We start from the raw sequence: 20178 nt of genomic DNA, 5'->3' as shown, positions 1-20178 counted from the left end.
TCCATCGATTTTTTTTACTGTATATGAATGTTCTGGATTGATGTAGCCAACTCTCTAAAAAAAAGAAACTTAAGATGAATATTGAAATAGATATATTTGATGTAATGCTATATTTTAGTATACCATGCATACCATGTTCCCTTCTAATGTTTTTGTTTCATAATGTATTGTAATTTATAGGAATTTGTTTCTTTATAAGACTTTATTGTCCCAGAGGGATATTTGCCTTGGACACACATGCTGCTGTACAGTACCAAATAATTCAACATTACTGCACATCATACATCTCATAAATACTGTGATAGAAAGTTTAATAATTACATGAAATTACTCAGGATAAAAACTAAAAATCTTATGTAAAAATCTAAATAATCTAAATCTAAACTGTGAAATAAATGTAGTTGAGTAAAAAGTTCAATATTTCCTTCTGAAATGTAGTGGAGCAGAGGTAGGAAGTAGAAAAAAATGTAAACACTCAATTTTCATTTTTCTACATATTGTAATAGTATATGTAAAGTGCAAATACTTCAAAGCTGTACTTAATTTAAGTACTTGAGTGACTTTCCATCACTAGTCAGTTGTTTTTTTTATTGAAACAAACCAGAATCTAATAGCAGCTCTTCACTGTGCAAGTATTCTGGTTCATTGAAAATGTTATGATTATGATAGAAAAAACGTTTTCACGACTGTTTTATATAAATCTTTACTTTTCTGACATTACATGTGTATTTATAAACTGTAATCAATTGCGCAAAAATGTGTATTGTTTAAAAAAAAACTTAATCTGCATTATTTTATTTCGTTGTAATCATTTGTAATGCATTTGTTTCTTTGTACCCTTTTTACTTGATGATATTTGCATCAATATGATTTGATTGTACACTCCAACAGGAATTTTGTCAATAAAGTTTTGACAAAAAATGCACTGAAAAAAGTTTATTCATAAAAAAAAGTTTGTTTTTACAACTCTCTTTATGTCCGGAACTTCTTCACAAAAAATACTTTAAAAAAAAGTTTCCTTACCGCTATGACAAGTTATTTATGGATGTTTCCTTCATGTGTCATATTTATTTACTTTATGAAGCAGTACAGCTGACTTGAGGACAGTTTATCGAGCCTGCCTTCAAGACAACAAAGCGAAAGTGGACACACGTTATCCAACCTTTCTAGACCAGCGGAATGACTTCAGAGGGGATGGACGTGGAGAAATATTTGTCGCGCATCGGGTTTGTGGCCCCAGTTGAACCCAGCCTGGAGGCGTTACGCTCGGTTCACATCTGTCACTTGCTGTCGGTGCCGTTTGAAGACCTCACGGTGCACAGCGGCGGAAGAGTCCACCTCGACATCCCACTTCTATACGATAAGATAGTAAACAGGCGTCGAGGCGGCTTCTGCTTTGAGAACAACGGCCTCTTCTCCTGGCTACTGGTCAAACTGGGCTTCCAGGTGACTCTGCTCTCTGGCCAGGTGAAGAATCAGATCACAGGCTGCTACGGGCCACCTTTTGACCATCTGATCCTGATGGTGAGCATCGAGGGCCGGCGCTGGCTCTGCGACGTTGGGTTCGGGGGCGCGGGCTTCAGTCTCCCCCTTTCACTGGAGACCAGTGGCCCCCAGGAGCAGGGCCACAGAGTGTACCGGCTCAGGAAGGACATGGGTATGCACTTTCTGGAATGGCAACAGGAGGAGAACAGAGGTGCAGATGGAGACTGGAGAGAGATCTACAAGTTTACCCTTGAACCTCGGTGTCTGGAGGACTTCGTTGAGATGTGCCAGTACCACCAAAGCTCCACCAGCTCCATCTTCTTCTGCAAGTCCCTCTGCACCATTTTGAAACCAGGTGGAAGGCTCACCTACATTGGCCACAGACTCATCACCACCATATTTCCAACAGAGGGAAAAGGGGACAAGATAACAACCACAACCAGGGAGCTTAAAGAGGATGAAATTCCTGGTGTTCTTGCAGAGGAATTTGGAATAATGCTGGACTCTCCACTCATACCAAAGGACGAGACAATCATACCACCTCCAGTTATGTATTGATCATGCTTCCACAGGCAATATTGTGCGAAAAATGCATCAATGTTCTCACTGAGATGACTGCAAAAAGTCTTTGATTCATACATGTAATACAAAAGTCCTTTAAATAGATTTTTGAACACCCAAGTGAATAAAAAAAAAAAACTGCTGGAAAACTTGGACCTGTAGAACTGGCCTGATCCTGATCTTTCCGCTTCACCGCCACACCCAAATCTACCTGTTAAACAACAACCACCTGTACATTTCTCATCTTGACACATGCAACAAAAACAGATAAATTGTCAGTTTGATTTAATAAATTATACATACACTTTTAAGATGTACAATGGTCATTGCATTAATCCATATGTCCTTTTTTTAAGACAAAGTCTGCGTTCAAAGTATTTACACATGTACAAATTATCAGGTAGCACTTTACAAAGCAAGGCGTGAACGACAATACAGATGTTGAGCTTCAAATCAAACCTCTAACCCTCACCCTCCTGCCCACTCCCTTTGTCTGAGGGGATTACGTCGCTGTCCCATGATTATAATACATTTTCCCTGCCCACCTTTAATGGGCATAAAAGGGAATTCAAAAAATTCAATGACATCCATCAAATCCACCAAGATCCACAGGAGATTCAAAAGGATTACGGTCCAAGGACTGAGTTGAAAATCAAAAAGGGCTGGGGTGGAGGGGTTGGGGGCAGGATGTATGCAGGGCAACAGGTGCAAAATGTGGCGACGTGTGACACAAAAAATCTACTCTGCGACAGGGTTGGGGGGTGGGACTGAACTCGATCTTCCAGCTTTCCGTTCGTAGTTGACAAGTCTTTGGCCAACCAGGTACCTGCAAGGAGAGAGATTATTATTATCATTACAATCATAATACTGATTTTTGTTGTTTTTAGTCTTATCACAGCTCCACTGATGGTGTTATTTCTAGTTCAAGAACATAATTATGCACTTTCCTTGACAACTTTGACACATGAATTCAAATTTTGCCCATTTTAGCTCCTGTCTCTTTAAGACACTGTGTTTTGATTGGTTAGCTTCCAGAAACTGCTTCTCGGCAGACTTCTGAGGCTATGGGAACAGACATGCATGAGTGTGCATGACAAGCTGATGTCAGTTTGATCGGGCATTAGAGGCAACTTTGCAAACAGAGTATTCAGAGCAGGCTAAAGCCTGGGCTTTTGACTTGCAGGGAGCATTTTACATACATTCACCTCATGTTTTCTAACTTTACCTCGACAGCCGACATTATAACAGTATATAAATGACAGAAAACCACAAAAAGCATGCTATGTCCCCTTTAAAGAAGTTTTTAAACAAATCTGAATTCCAACTAGTATAGGAAATATTTGCATTGTTTGTTTCTGGAAAACTGGAAACTGGCTTTACAGTTACCATCCGAAATGTTGTGCACATCGAAAAAGCCCAAGTTTTATCACTGACCACATCATAAACTATTACAAACACTTTCTACTGGTGTACTACGCTACAAAAACCTTACTTGTCATTCTTGATGTGTTCATAAAGGCGTTTAAACTGTCGGATTTGGAAGGACAGGATGCCAATAAGTGAGACCACCATCAAGAGGAACGGGTAGATTCTCCTCTGCATTAAAATCTCCATCTCTGGGGTCACTCCTGTGGAAGTAACACACTTCAGTTACACATTGTTTAACCAAAACAGTGACTGTAGTCACTGCAACAAAAAAAAAATATGATAAGAAATGTTATGTCGCTTGATAACTTGAACAAAAATGCTAATGTACAGAATGAATCTAAAGGAAAACGTCAGTGCTCTGAGTGGATTAAAGTGGATGAAGCCAGTGCTTTATTCCTCTCCCTTTGCAATTGAGAGTGTATGTATTACTCAGCTCTATTTGTCACTGAGCCTGTTTTGGCCTCACACTCAATAGGTGAAATTAAAAAACCAACAGAGAAAATGGCAAGCTTGAACAAATAACCTTTCTAACTGATCGTCCTGTACTCAGACACTCACCTACAGCAGGAACCACCCCAGCAGCGATCACATACGGCACACACAAAGACAGCAGCAGGACTGAGATGACCGGGGCTGCCAGTTTACGGATGATAAACTGAAGATCAATGTTGCGAATACCATTTGCATAAACCTAAGAAGAAAGTTTAGACTTGTTATAGAATTTAATTAACCACCATTAGTTCAAGTTCTGTAATAAACATTTTATCAGACTAAAGAAGAATTACACAGCCTCATAAGATTCAGTGTTTAACTGAATATTTGCCTGTAATACACATCTAAAACTCACCTGCTCAATAACAGTCTTCAGCCACCACTGAGGACCCATGAGAGTGATGGCAGCAATGATTTTGGCATGGAGCACTCCAAGAGCCCAGTCCTGTAGATAACAGAGATATAAACAATGTAAGAAGAGCTCCTTCATGATTCACAGATACTTTATGTAGGTTTATAGATCCTGCTGAGAAACATGTAATTATGGTTAAAAATTAATAAATTGGCAAACTGATTAAAAGAACCACTACATATTAATACATAAAAAGTGAACCACTAAATAAAAGTCTTTAGGAGGGAAACAGAGTGATGGTGAAAAGACACAGAAAGACACGTAATCATACCTGCCAGGGGTAGAAGAGGGGAGTTTGGTCCAGAGGTACCCTGAGTGGAGCCACAATGACCAGTTCAAACAACAGGCCCAGCAGCAGTGGAATGACTCCAGCGACCAGCAGAGCTACTACCAGGGTCTTCAGGATCTACACAAACATATAGAGGATAGACAATTAACATCATTTATTGTGAAAGTCCTCATTTTGTTTCATGTATACTGAAAATGTTCCATTTCCTGCCACATTACAGGGTTGTGTTAGCAAAAAATGATGGTAACAAGTGTGGTAATTTTGATTTTATTTTCCTTTTATGGCACCAAATGTGTTCTTCAATGGGACAAAACTGTTGCAGCACTGAAAAGGTTTATCACTTTAGTAGGAGCTACAATGTGGATGCAGGAAAAATTTGGATATTGCCTACAAAATCTTCTCAGACAGAAAGCAACCGTTTAACCAAAATATCACATTCAGATGAAATTTATTGGAAAACTAATTACTTTGTCACTCTACTTCCCAATGTTGGTATTTGCCAACGGTGTAGGCTGCTTACTAATGCCTACCATGAGTGTCCACTCCTGGACTTTATGTACGATGACAGTGCGTCCTTGGGGCATCCAAGCCAGCAGCACAGTGACTCCGCGGATCGACAGCCAGCAGACATACAGACCGCATGCTGCTGTGTACAGCTCATGGATTTTGGAGTTTCCTGTCCAGAAGGACATCAGCCAACGCCCAGTGAACACTGAAACACATGTGACAAAACATACATGACCAAACTGTTTCTAACTTTGCAGTGGTCCTCGGGGTCTGGTTGAGGGAAAGATAAATTACTATATGAGCTTAAAATAGAATAGTTCAAACAGCAGACATGCATATACATAGATGCACCCTTCAATTATGGTTTGGGTGTGGGTTAACAAAGGCTGGTCCAAATCTCACCTGGTAGGGTAAGACACACCAGACTGGCCACCAGCAGAGTGATGCACATAAATGCGATCAGCAACACGATCTGGAGAAAAGAGGACAGATGTTTTAGAATAAAAGCTTCGTGTTTGGACACACTGGATAAACTAAAAAAACACTTTTATAATGCGCAGGATATAATAACTATGTCCATGAGTGTCGAGATCAAGGCCTTTTACATAAAGGAAGAGGAGTGTATGTGGACATTTGGGGGGGGGGGGGGGTGCTTTGTGTATCACATCTGTCGGTTCTAAGAAAGTAGAGAAGCAGAAACTCAGAATCACTGGGAGTTATATGGCCTCAGTAAGTGGTACCTAGGGCGTTGGCATGTTTATAATTTGTGTGGGGAACCAAAAATAGAAGGCAGCTGTAGTAAATCTGAAGAAGAGACTGCATGGGAAAAAGAAACTGCAGCTTCTGTTTTACAATCAGTTTTGAATTATATTATGATATTCAGATGAACCTAGCTCAGTGCATTATCACCTCAAGAGTTAACATCTTTCACTATCTCTCCTGCCTGCAAACAAACCTCTTTCATTTTTAAGGTAACTATAAATTAAGAGGGTGTTGCCTACTCTTACAGTAGCAGCCTTGGTAAAATGTTTAACTGAACTTGCAGTTGCATTCAAGTAATGGTGCCAATGAAAGTTTTTTCATTGTCATGTTGTGTAGTTTTACAGGCTACAGTCACCATGTTGTTACTGATTGAACACTGCCAAAGTTCAAACATCAGCCAGAGGGAAAGAACTGTAAACTCTAACAAAAGATTCCTGACACTGGAAGTCAAAAAAAGTACAAAAGCTTCATGAAAAAAGAAAACAAAAAGACAATAATAAAACATATAATTTTGCAGAGCCCGTTCCAAAAACTACAGCATTATGTGTTCAAAACCACAGGACTGTCTCACCCTGAATGGGAAGCGAAGAGGACGATGGTACGGCTGGAAGCCCACTGGTCCACCTTGTTGCAGGATAGCCTGGTGGGCTGCATGCAGCCCCTCGCCAACAGCTGGGGCCGGGTTATTATTGTTGTTATGGTGACCAGGGGGAGGGTTGTTGTTGTTATTGTTGTTCACCGGCTGGTTGGCATCATTGTCCTCCTGCTCCCCGAGGAGGTAGGAGTGGAGATCTCTGTGGAGGCAGAGATTCAGTTAAAAAATGTGATAAAAAAAACAAACAAACAAAAAACAAACTTGTTAGTTGAAATGTGAAAAGTGCATTCAAGCAGGTCACTGGCTTTTTTACTTACAGTAAATATCCTGCACTGACTGTCCAGGCTCTCACTAGGCCTTTGAGCCACTGACGAGTGTGTCCTTGCTCCAATAGAGCCGGCAGCACAACCTGCAGTAATAACAGCTCCAAAGACAGCTCGCTGACCGGGGCATCACTGAGGGAGAAGAAGGGGACAGATTCAGAAAAAGACATTCCAACAGAGTGCCAAATGGTTGCACATAACAGTTTTTGTGCTTGTGACTTCTGTTTGCAGTTAATTTGATAAAATCAGATGGAGTGTGTGTTTCCTCTTATGTCTTTGCTCATTCATTCACACCGGCCATATGGTCAATATTTCCTCTTTAGCTCAAGATGTACTGCAGCAAAACATTGGGGTTGTCTGGCATAAAGAGAAGCGAGTTTCTCACATCATTTCAGGGAGACAAAGGTTTCATACAGTTAAGTGCTGAGTGACCTATAATTTGATCTGCTGGTTACCTGTAGAGCATGACATTGTATGGTAGGAAGGTGGGCAGCAGTAGCTTAATCAGCCTGATGGGCAACCACAGCATGAGCAACACTATAGAGCCAAACACCACCACAGACAGGATGAACCGCCGCAGGTGTCTATAGATAGGTAGGTGAATCATTTCCTGCACCGGGTTGAAATCTGGGTCATTGAGGTTTCTCAGAAACCACAGCACTCCAGGCCTCAGCACCTGATGGACAAACAATACAAGTTAGCTACAGTTTTTGTATCACATTGTATTTTCATAAGCAAAAATACAGTAAAGTAACTTAGGCCTGGCTTCTCTAAATCACAACCTAAGAAAGCAAACTGTTACTGTTTGTTGTAAGGATCTTACCTCTCTCAGGAGGAGGATGAAAGAAGCAAAGTAGAAGACATAGACCATTCCAACGAGCCAGTGCAGGAACATGGTGGTACCAGGTGCTGATTTAAAACTCAACTCTCTGTCTTTCAGTGACGCATCAAACATCTCCTGCAGGACGAGGAGAGTAAAATGTTACATAAAGATAACATTTAGATCAATTCAAATTCAGTATTTGTTCTAAGATAATGCTCTCTAATGAATGAGTGCACAGTTGGCTTGATGATGAACCACAGTGAAATGTGCAATGAATTACATTTGCATATGCCATATGCTTCACAGATTAAAATGAGAAGAAAGAAAGATCATTTTCTGCAAGATGACGGATTCCTCCACTGCTATTCAAACTTAAGTCCAGATTGTTCACTTATGTAAGTACCGTTGTCTCTATTTCTACCTTTAAATAGAGTGGATATTTTAGATGTCCTATATATTTATTCTACCTTCTAAAAACAGCCTTGTCGCAAAGATAAATGACCTTTGTCATTATCAGAGGCGCCACTTCATTTGTGTGACAAGCTGATAAATGATAAAGATAGCCTCTTCCACACAGTCCATTTTCAGGAAAATTAAATTCTTTCCACAGGTGAACAGCTGCAGAGCAGTAGGGATATGGTTACCCTCTGCTGTGTTAGCTGGTGCACCTGTTCAGAGGCAGGTTGACTGACTCAAGACAGGGGAAACACATATCCACTGGTTTACACCGAGCAGCGCAGGGTGGTGAGTTTAGGTCGACTGAAGGGTTAGAGGGACTTGCTTCCCTGCTACCTAGCATAAAGAGTTTGCATGCGAACTCGTGGGAGCTGCAGCACAGAGGCATGTGCAACTCTCGCCAGTCATAGAACAGTTTGTTTTCTATTTTTCTGTGTGTTAATAAATACAGGAACTGAGAGCAACACCATCTGCTTTTGTGTCTGTGCCACACAGCCCTGTTCAAAGCCACTTCAGCGGCTCTGTGACGGATTAGGGAACACCACTCACATTTTAGCAATGTGTGTGAAAACAATGCAGAAGCATCTGTGTTTAGAAGAATAGCTTTTACAGTGATAGTGGAGAAATCATTAAAGACTGCTGGAAAAAAAGAAACTATTTCATGATAGCATTTTGCAATATAAAATATGGGATGAGAAATTAAAAATAAGCCTATTGTCACTATGTTACCAATTAAAAACATAATAAACCAGTTTAACGAGAAACATGTGAGGAGCCAAGTTTTCAAAAACGAAAGCAACAACATGATTTATAAGAGTAATACAGTCATATTTAAACCAGAGAAAGGAGAGCAAGAGAGTCTTACTAAAGAACAGATGTCGAGCCACCATCCACAGATCAGTGGAAAAACACCAATCTCCACAACAACCAGCAGAGAGACCTGTAATTGAAGCAGTTTCTAAGTAACACTTTACACCTATTTATCATGAGCAGTATTTTGATACTGTAAAAGACTGCTTGTGGGCGTTCTATAAATGCAGTCTGTTAGCATACTGGCTATTTATCTTGATTACTGTATTAAATTCTTTCCATCCCACAGTTTCTGTGATTGACTGTAAATAAAATATGATTCGGTGTTATATTCTGGTAATAAATCTCAGGAAATGAATATGTCAGTGAGCATTTCCACCAAGGACAGTGCTTACATGAGTAACATGAAGCAGAAAATCATTTTGCGGCGTTACCTTGACAACAATGTAGCAAACTCCCAGGAGACGTCGGGAACGCTGGAACCTGACCAGAGCAGCCAGTCCCTAAAACACAGCCGTTAAGGATCTACACTGCATGCACGTACCAAACAGCCTCTGATACTAATTGGATTAAGTGCTACATTTCAGAGGTGTACAGGGGGATGATGTTGTTAGGTGGAAGGATACGTGACAGAGGATGAGCGTCATGGCCAGCAGTATGTAGCCCACAATGGTTGTGATTAAACCCTCGAAATGGGAAGCCTGGACCTAAAGAAAAATATTTAGAAGCAGTCAAAAAATTAAAGTACATAATTTAAGAGACTCAATATTATAAAAATGAAGTTGAGCTGATGAAAGTAGTGTCTTACATATTCCTCAAAGCCAAGACCCACAACAGAGAAGTGCCCAATGTGGTAGGGACAAAATGCTGAATGACAGAGGGGGGAGAAAGGAAGACATTTTTTTTCTCCACTTTCCATAAACTAAAATTGACAAATGCAATCATATTTACATGTGTTTCAGTCTACTCACCAAAGACCAGGATGAAGAGCGTGTTAAGGGACACTACCCAAAACACATGCTCCTACAAGACAAAGACACAGGAGTCGTCAAGTATTAAGACTTTAAATATGCATAATAACATACAAAATATTTGCAATGTAAAAAAACACAACTGACAATTATGGATATCAACACTTACCAGAAATACCAGTGAACCATCCAGGCCAAGCATCTGAGTGGGAAACAGAAAGTGTTTCATGTGAGTAGACTTGTACCTGTAGTGTTTTGTAAAGTGTGTACTGAGATTGGAGTGTTTGGAGATCGGTAATGTCATGTTACCCTTTCCCAGGTGAGCTCCTCTGCCGCTCTGTCCCACTCCAAAGCATTCCAATTCATGTCATCTGCATAGAAAGATATCATGTTTAAATGCGATCAAAGATTACTACATTTATAACAGTCAGTAATTTCAAAATATCTACATTAACAACATAATCCCACCTATGTCTTCGTCAAAATAAATTTAACCTGTATTTTCCTGCTTGTCAGATATGGCAGCATCACAGTGCACAGTATTTGAATAGGACATCCCTGTTATAGTGTCTGTCTGGTTAAATATGTTTTGATTTAGAGTAATCTTTTGGCAACGGAGTGGAAAAACAATATATCAGAAGGCAGTTACTGTTCCATTATTAATGTTATTCTGGGAAAATTTGTTAACTCTGACGTGCAAAGCAGGCTATTGTGAGGCTGCAGTCATTTAGCTGTGACACCCCACAGCTAGAATAATGCATAATACTATCACAACTCATTATCAGCCCTTTTTGCTTAGCCTGCGGCAAAAATCAGTCCATTAACCATGGTAGAACAAAACAAATGAGTGAGATATGAGCACTATGGGTAGCTTTCTGACATGTCATTATATCATTCTCAAATTAACTGTGATGCCTTGGCAAATTGTTAACAAATGAGACCATGGTGGAAACAATTTGTATGCTCTAATGCTAATGGTAATGTCTGTTCTAGTGTTTCTCAAAAATTAAGACTGCATTCTCAAAAACCCTGTTGTTTTCTGTTACAAACAGATGTTGCTCCAATAAATAATTTGTTTTTTTTTATTGGAGAAAAATAGAGCTCGACACCTCTGGCTTTAGTTCTGATTAAAATGGATACTGCTACACCTGCCTGAGAAAAGCCAACAGGAAACTCCGGTATTGTGCTTAAAAGGTATACTATGCACGATCCTAAAAACAATGTAAAGAAATAAAAAGTAATTCCTCTTAATCATCACTTATGACCCACTAAAAGCATGTAGTGGTGTATTTATCTGCGGAGACTCTGCCCTCTGCCTGTATTTTTTAATTATTTTGCTGTGTTCAGGACGCTTCTGGCCCCCAGCCAATAACAGTGCACATGGTGTGAGGTTGGGAGTCGTAGCATAGCAACCAGGTTACATCTCCGTCTCTCTCTCTCCTCTGCTCCGCTCAGTGTCATGGATGTATAAAGAGCTGCGGGTCTGTGTGTTTGCTTGACCGAGGGCAGGGCTGAGCTACACACACAGAGAGCAGAGAGGCTGCAGCGGACGGGATAAAGCTCTGCATTCACACAAAATCCAGCAATGCGGCACCTTCCCACTGGGTTGTGCGGAGGTATGGGTGTGTTTATTTATGCTTTAGAACGTAATCGTCGTATATAAATCAATCAGAAAGTAGTGTTTTATTTATCTGATTCATTGCTTTGTTCTCACCAGCGCTGCTCACTCTCTTCATTCACTCTCTAACTCACTTGTCCACCACTGCTCTCTCTCTCTCTCTCTCTCTAGGGAGGAGGGGTCAACTTTGAATGCTGTCTGTTTACAAACACTGACTGACAAATCCTGCATACTATACCTTTAATTTAAATCAATACTAAACTGAATAACAGCCCTTTCTCAAACTCCAACCTTGTGCTCCATTGTTGGGGTCTGCATCTTCAGCAGCTGCTCCCTCCTCCTCTTCCAGCTCAGGGTCGTCAGCCTGGTCTGGGGGGACATCAGGGGGCTCAGGCTCTGCCTCATTCTGGGCTGGTGGATCAGCAGGGGCTGGCTGGGCTGCAGGCGGTTCATCAGCTGCTCCCTGACCTGCAGCTTGTGCCTGAGGGTGAGGGAAGAAGATGCATTCTTAAATAAAGGACACATAGTGCGGTTTTGTGTGCATGTGTGTGACTAAGACCACATGAGTGAATGCATCAGTGTCATGGAAGGAAACTGCAGAGTAAATATATGGGTTGTGGTACAATATTGGCAACCAAATGATGCACATGGTTATAGGAGACAGACAAAAAACTCTCTGTGTGCACCATCAACATTTTCATTCTTCACTTCTGATGAACTCATGTACTTATTCTTACAAACACTTGTCATGTAACAATTCTTCAACATCTACACCATATTTAAAACCTTCTTATAAATATTTGTACTTCTGAACTTTGCTCCACAGTAGAGCTGCAATGATTGGTCGATTAGTAGATTTACGGAAAATGTATCACTATTTTGATAACTGATTAATCAGTTTGAGTAATTTTTTAAGGGAATAAAAATGTCCAAATTCTCTGATTCCAGCTTCTCAAATGTGAATATTTTCTGGTTTATTCTATGATAGTAAACTGAATATCTTTTGGTCAGTACAAAAGAACAGATTTGGGGTTGTCATCTTGGTCTTTGGGAAACAGTGATCAACATTTTTAATTTTCATGTCATTTTCGGATATTTTATAGGCCAAACAACTAATTGATACAATAATTGACATTGATCTATAATGAAAATAATTGTTAGTTGCGGTCTTACTCCACAAGGAAACAAAACAGATTTAAACATTTTGTCTTGATATTCTTTGAGCACCTCATTAGCTATCGGTAAAGCAATGTACCTCATTGGCTTGTCCGGCTGCGTTGGGTGGTGGCGGTTGGTGCTGCTCTAACCACTGGGGAGCGCCACCATGAACTATCTGTTCTCTGAGCCAGACCAGGCTTATAAACGCACACAGGGTGCAGGTGACCACGAAGCAGCCCTGTAGACAATCTGCCAGCAGGTTCTCTCTGCGGGAGCGCAATGAAAAAACAAACATTAACATATTGGCAAAAGACTGGTACGGTCCTTAAAAACGAAGCCTCTGGGAAAAGCATTTAAAGAGAATGTATTTTAAATTCTCTAGATCACATTTTAGATAAACCAACTTTTATTATGTTTGACATAATTTTCAATGCTATTTTATGTAGTGCTGGAGAATGCTGGTATCATTACTCACGTAGAGAGCATGTCCAATGGCAGTGTCAAAAGTGAGCTCACAGAGCCGGTAAAAAGACACTTGTAGATGCGACCTGAAACAGAGACACAAGATAAATAAATAGATATTATTCTGTACACGCTGCACAATATTTACAAAATCCTGCAGAATACCAACTTACATAATATGAGAGTTAAACAGATTTAGCATACATTTTTTACATTGCGCATTGAAGGGTATTTAGATAACTAGGAACACATAAGGCATTGCCTGTTATGTAATGGGGCCTAAGCAGTAATTCTCCTGATCATGTTAAACCATAAACGTGAGCTAATACGTAAGGCTTATGTCATGGTCACATTACACATCATGGTAATTTCTTCAATAACCGTATTATGCGCTGTGTGTGCACAAAAATGAGGCACCTCCTTTCACCCTAATGGGACAAAAAAAGTGGATAAGGAGATACATTTAAACAGTCAACTTATAATAAAGATCTACTCTCAAACCTTTTAAACAAACTGATCTGGTGAAGTCAGATAAAAACTATGATCCTTCATTAATTTGATGAATCTATTCATGAAGAATGTTGCATGTTTAAGATGCTTATTTAAACTATGCAATTGAAATTATTTGTACAAAAGGTTTAATCCAGTATTTGAATACACATTCTATAACATATACTACTTACATGCAGTGAGAGGAACCACACCGAGCCATGCAAAGGCCACCAGTGTGTAATGGAACCAGTAGCGGATGGCTGTGCCCACACTGGTCAGCAGGCCGGCACAAATGTCCTGAATGGGCAGACGTGAGGGCATGTCTGGGGAGTAAACTGAAGAGGAAACAGAAGAAAGTGAACCCGAGACATTCAAATTATCTTTTTTGTATCATCTTTTCCTGTTTATAGTGCTGCAAGCTGTTTCTCTTATTCAAAACTGTGTATTAACAAAATATATTACGCAATAATGATGATGAAGAAAATTGTCACTGGTAAAAGCCACTGATAAAAAAGGAGAACCATATGGCCCCATCTGCGAGGCTTGTTTAGGAAACTTGTGGTTGTTTAATACATTACAGTGGATGATCCATCCAGCCACATGTACTTACTTGGTGTGAAAGCAAATCGGTGCTTGCATAATTCACAGTACTCCTTCCTGCTGTGTTTCAGCCACTGAACCAAACTGTAAAACAACATTTAGAAGGTGAACATTAGAGCAGAATTCAACAACTTAATGCATGTGATGGCTGAATATTTGTATGTTTTTATCCCAGGATGAGGACCAGTTTCCTTACACAGACCAGTATTATAATCAAGTGGTTTGTAATTTTGCATGTAAGAATTTATGGAGAGACATCAGAAAACTGAAAATTCACAACACCGAAGGAGACCTATTGCAGAGCTTGGTTCATTTAAACCATCCACTTTAAAGCCACCACAAACATAAAAAAAGAGGAATATGTGTGTATGTGGTCACATTTGAAATTTCAGTTCTGGTTTGGTAAACAGATTTGGAATATTTGGATTTTTCTGGTCCATGGTTGTAACATTTTCACCCTCCAAAACTGTCTAGAAATTTCTCCTGTGTTGTAGATTTAAACATCACAAAGTAATGTTGATGTTGACTCAACATATTCTTTTTCATAGATACCGGTGCTACTGCTACACCAGGATATAGCATGATGAGGAAATAGGCACACCTCTGATGACCTCTTAAAGAACTCTGGACCCAACAGACACCAACTGTGAGCACTTATCCTCTTTCAGTCATGTTAAAAAACCCACTCTGTGATTAACAACTAAAAAGGGCGTATCCATTATTTCTGAACTGCTTTGTGCTTGTATGTTGCTCGTAATAACACCATCCCCACTTGTTGTGACATAGTGTAGGCAAGACTGTGGAATTAACAGCTGGGTTACGTAAGAGGGCTATTACGCCATCTGATTCCAACACATACAGTATGACTGACTGATAAAGAACTGTGTCATTAGACCTACAGAGACCAATCCAAGTTACAGCTCATCGTCCAGGTTCTAACTCTTCCCCCTGATGAAAACGTTTTATTGATGCACCACAAGTAAGCAAGCGTGATCCAAAGAGAATACAGGACACATTTATGCCTTCATGGTTCAGTTCAGAAAAAGTTATAAAGATCAGAAGCAGCTGGACTATCTTTGGGAAACTGGCCATATGATGTAGAGATACAGCTCGAAACCAATAAACACATTGTAACACACAATTGTGAGGGAAGTTGTTTGTAAAATATCCCATAATTCCCTTAATTACCCCAAATTATGATGGTTTACTTTATCTGTCTTGTATAACGTATTTCCCTGTTTCATTACCAGTAGAAACTGAAAGTCATCTGCTCATATACAGACAGGTTTAAGTTAAGTACCAGATAGGCTGAAGTTGAATTTTCATAAAACACATTGGGCACCCTGCTGTGAGAAGGTCAGTACCTGCCATTTGCACAGGGCTCAACTGTGTCTGCAGTAAGTACTGCCCACACCAAAAATGCCTGATATCTGTGGCACTTCTGGACAATGAAGTCTACAGTACATGAAACATGACTGGGTCTGCTACCGGATGTTGCTGTAAGTTTTGTCTGCCTTTATTAGTTAGCAATCGCAATAAAACAAGATGAACTCAGCTTAGCTGCAGATTGCATACACTCAGCAAAACTATACCATCCGGACACAGTAGGTTGTTATTCTAAACTTTGTGGAGTGACTAAACTAATATGGATACAGATTGATGTTAAACAATCACTACAGAACAATCCAGGCTCAGCCTTTGCTTCTGCGTGGGGGTTTCAATCCACCTGACCCTCTTGTTACCAGTGACGCTCACACACAGATAGAACAAATGAGAACACAGTATGATCTCCAAAACACCTGCAGTGGCTGGAATTGTTTTCAACACGCCGATACCAGACGTGCCACAGGCCAGTGATCTGGGATACTCTTTAACCTGGATGCGATAGAGGACGAACCTGTTCTGCATCCTTTCATGATTCTTCTGTGGCATTTGCCATCAAGTGATCAAATTACTAAGCACCCACCCTGTAAACACAAAACCTTAAGTCTCTTACAAAAAGGAAATTCCTGTTGGATTTTCTCGTCAAGTGAGAGTATTTGTACTGCACCGTTGTAATCTGATTATAATCCTCTTTGATCAATAATCTATTTATAGAAACATCCATGTAAACACAAATTCTGGTTTCTTTTTTTAAACTATGACATTAAAAATAACCTACAGATTTTGATTTAAAAAAACAAATATCCTCTGAACAATGGTCTCTTTAAGACATTTTGTGCTCACATGCATAGAACCGGGACAGGAATAACCATGTTGGAGAAAAATGTTGTGGAAATATGATTTGCATTATACTGTGTTGTATAATCCATTATAACACCTCATAACTCAGTAGAATTAATCTTTCACAATCAATTTTCAGCAATCCATCTTTGTCACAGTTGGGTTTGGGTAAACTGATTATGACATAAGGTTCATTTTTGGGGCGGGTAGATCGTTTAAAAGTACACTAATGCAACAAGTTAACTAACACAGTGAGTGAATAAGTCATATTACTGTCACTGATCAATTACTGACCATGTAAATGTTTAACAGAGAAGGGAAGTTGACATTTCGATTCTGTGGAGACAAGGGGGTGTGACAAGGTTTTAATAATGACAGCTGTCAAAGGGAGACGCAGCCAAACACCGCTGACTAATTTCACTGGCACAGTCTGATATTTACCGCAGGGCCTAGCACTAGGTAAAAACATGAACTAACATGAATACTGGGCTTCCATAGAAATGCTCACCCAACTTTTGGCACATTATACCATGTATTCAAAACTGTCACTTACCATTCCTGGTGGATGAACTTGATACTGCCTGTGCAGACACAGGGATGGTACAGGGGTTTGTCTGGGGTCCCCTCGGAGCGGCACACACGACAAATATCCGCTGAGGGTGCACACACACACACACACACACACACACACACACACACACACACACACAACATGTGGGTGAGTATATTGTTCCCATTGTCAGAGCCAAGCAAGCCAGTGATGAGCAGACTAAAACTAAGCAACAATGTGAGTTTCCTTCATGACAGCTTATTTTGATTATTATTCTAGTGCACACATTTTTGATTAGATTCCTACCTTATTTATGGATAACTTGACATATTATATTGATTATTGATTTATGCATTTGTTTCTTGGGTTATACTGCAGAAAGCCATGAGTTGAATGGAATCAACAAACGGAAAACTGAATTGCATTTCCCTGTTAAGAACCCCCCCCAAAACACGAAACTGGTCATGTTAGCTACTCTAATTAGCAAGATCCTCACACTTGACTGAGTTACACAAGAAACTTCCCTCATCTATCTATCTATCTATATATCTATACTCATGATGACATCACCAGTAACTTCTGGTCCTTTCTATGCTGTTACATTGCTGCTTCACAGTATATACCTTTATATGAAGCTCTATGTTTTGCTGCCTTCTCTCGTTTTTCTGAATGCATCTCACACACCACATTTACAGGCTATTCAGCTAAGCTACTCAGCTCAGTTAACCACTAGCAGGCCAGCTCAGCAGCAGGCTTGGATCCCGTTGATGTGCTACTCAACTCTAGTTAGCTGGGAAGCAACGACAAGTCTCTGTTTACCTTCTTCGGCAGTATCCATGTTGTTCGGCTAAGCACCGGTCACCGTTTCTTCCAGGAGTACCGTGTACAGTGAACCCATCCACGACACGGACAATATCGTTTAGCTAGCTAACTTAGCTAGCGAGACGAGTAGTAACTTATATCCTTGTGGGTCGGATGCATTGACAATCATAAAATGGTTTCCCCTCCGACTGAACTCCAGCGCTCGCTTCTTTGTGTCCCTTTTCACATCCAGCTTGTGTTCGTCGCTACGGTTTTATTTTTTGCGGTGTATCTTTAATGTAAAAATAAACTTGAAAAACGTTACATCCTCCGTGTTTCTGTAATGACAGTTTAGACCTCGGAGACAAACGGCTAGCTAAGCTCGCTATACGCATGCGCTAACGTCATTGCTTACTGGCTGTCAGGTCACAATAGTTTGACTTTACGACAGCGGTTCAAGCTTTACGGCAGGGACAACAACCGTCACGTGGTTGTGAAGGGTAAGCGTTGATGAGGGTAAGCTATTATTATTATTATTATTATTATTAATAATAATAATAATAATAATAATAATAATATTAATATAACGCACTTTTCATTCACAGTGAAACTCAAAGTGCTTACAGTATTAATAATTGAACACACAACATAAAGAAAATAATAATAATAAGAGTTAAGATGTTAAGATAAGAGTCTTCCTGAATAGATAGGTATTGATGTTACTTATATTAATCTTTTGATATTACAACGCCAGGGGCTCGTCTCTAAACACAATTAAAATCTAGATCAGTATCTAAATTGGACAAAGTGCTGACAAAGTACTTCTTCACTTTTCCTCTCTAATGTTACTTACTGGGTAGGCACTTTCATCCTTGGAAAGTGATGTTTCCTAACCTTTGTAGGAATATTTGCCCTGAATTTAACAGATTTTTTTGTCCCCTATAAAGTTAAAGAAATCCATATTAAAATTTTACACAGATACTATCCCTGCAGTTAATTCATTCACAATTTTAGACATAATGTTTCCACTTTATGTTCCTTCTGCAAAAAGAAGATTGAGTCCTTTTCTCATTTATTTTATGTCTGTACTCATTCAAGAAACTTTTGGACCTAAATGATAACTTGATAAAGTTGATGTGTCTTTTGGACAAACATCATATTCACAAAGCCAGATTTCCTCAGTTCTTTCCTAATAAAAACTTGTTTTATGTTGACATTCATATCTGCAGGACATCTCATCTCTTGAGAAACATTGTTGACAACATTGCCAGATGATTTAAATTGGTTTGCAATGTTGCTTATTCACTTTTTAAGTTATATTTATTTATTTTTCTCTCTTAATTTCTGTATTATGTATGATTTACATCGTAAAAATTTATTTCTGCTTTTGTTTTTGTGGTTTATTGGTTTATTTTTTTCTCCAATACTCCCTATACTGTTTGTATTGTATCATTACTGTGTTGTTAATAAAGTTTAAAAACAAAAAACAAACAAAAAAAAAAAACATCTGTCCACGTTAAACAGCGACATCTACAGGATGTTTCTTGAAACAACTATAATATACGACAACATTTTTAGCACAAGTTTGAATACAGTGGACCATCTTGTGAGATTTTCCCTTCTATAAAATTGTTTTGTTGTGAGAATTTTACAACAAAAACTACGGTTCTCAATTTGTCAATCCTCAATGTTTATCTTTATGCTCTTCTTCATTGTTCATCAGTTGCCTTAAAACTGCATATTATGTAAACTTTCATGAAAATTAAATAAATGATCCATGTGTCCTCCCCTTCAACATAATTTTCCTTCCCTTTAAACTTAAACTTGGTATTTTAACCCAACTTATACTTCCATATGTTTTCTTTCTTTTGCAATCCTCTCTTAACCATAAGTAAACCTTATTTAAGCTTGTGATACTGATGTCCTTGATTTTCATGGTGTTTTCTATGGAAACACATCTCATTCACCAAAGAGAAAAAACATTGAGGCCTTATCTTGTAATAACTTCCATATCTCTTACTTAATCATAAAACAACAGCAGTAGCATTAAACTCAACTGCATCTTAACTGCAGACAAACACATTGTAATAAGTGACAGACGATACCACCAGTGATCAGTGTGACTGAATCTTTCTCCAAAACATCTGGTTTACGCTTGAATACTAACAAAACTAGATATGACCACTTTTAAATTTATTGATCTTATTAACCTACTAGAATTTGCATTTCCTGAAGAAAATGCATTTGATTGCTGTTATCTGATCAGACTGCCAGCTGCTGCTGCTGCTACAAGCAATTTATTTTAATATTGTAGCACCACTTACAGGGGAGGTTATATAAAAGTCACAAGTGTAACAGTC

General features: G+C 39.3%; 2 protein-coding genes across 2 annotated transcripts; one reads left to right on the top strand and one right to left on the bottom strand.

Moving 5' to 3' along the window:
- The first annotated feature begins 802 nt into the window (after positions 1 to 802).
- Positions 803 to 2210, top strand: LOC137173067 (arylamine N-acetyltransferase 2-like). Its single transcript, XM_067577759.1, has one exon. The coding sequence runs from the start codon at positions 1180 to 1182 to the stop codon at positions 2041 to 2043; it is 864 nt and encodes a 287-aa protein (XP_067433860.1). The 5' UTR covers positions 803 to 1179; the 3' UTR covers positions 2044 to 2210.
- Positions 2211 to 2314: 104 nt separating this feature from the next.
- LOC137173066 (E3 ubiquitin-protein ligase MARCHF6) lies at positions 2315 to 18236 on the bottom strand. Its single transcript, XM_067577758.1, has 25 exons — positions 17837 to 18236; positions 17021 to 17120; positions 14255 to 14328; positions 13836 to 13979; positions 13166 to 13238; positions 12788 to 12956; positions 11824 to 12013; positions 10224 to 10285; positions 10084 to 10116; positions 9915 to 9966; positions 9752 to 9810; positions 9570 to 9650; positions 9378 to 9446; positions 8999 to 9073; positions 7678 to 7812; positions 7310 to 7530; positions 6849 to 6986; positions 6508 to 6730; positions 5577 to 5646; positions 5198 to 5379; positions 4650 to 4784; positions 4322 to 4411; positions 4033 to 4165; positions 3539 to 3674; positions 2315 to 2872 (listed from the first exon to the last, which is right to left on the bottom strand). The coding sequence occupies exons 1-25, from the start codon at positions 17853 to 17855 to the stop codon at positions 2785 to 2787; spliced, it is 2751 nt and encodes a 916-aa protein (XP_067433859.1). The 5' UTR covers positions 17856 to 18236; the 3' UTR covers positions 2315 to 2784.
- Between the last annotated feature and the right edge of the window lie 1942 nt (positions 18237 to 20178).

The sequence above is a fragment of the Thunnus thynnus genome, chromosome 21 (genome assembly GCF_963924715.1).
Source record: "Thunnus thynnus chromosome 21, fThuThy2.1, whole genome shotgun sequence".
NCBI classification, from domain to species: domain Eukaryota; kingdom Metazoa; phylum Chordata; class Actinopteri; order Scombriformes; family Scombridae; genus Thunnus; species Thunnus thynnus.
This window is presented reverse-complemented; position numbering and strand designations above follow the sequence as displayed.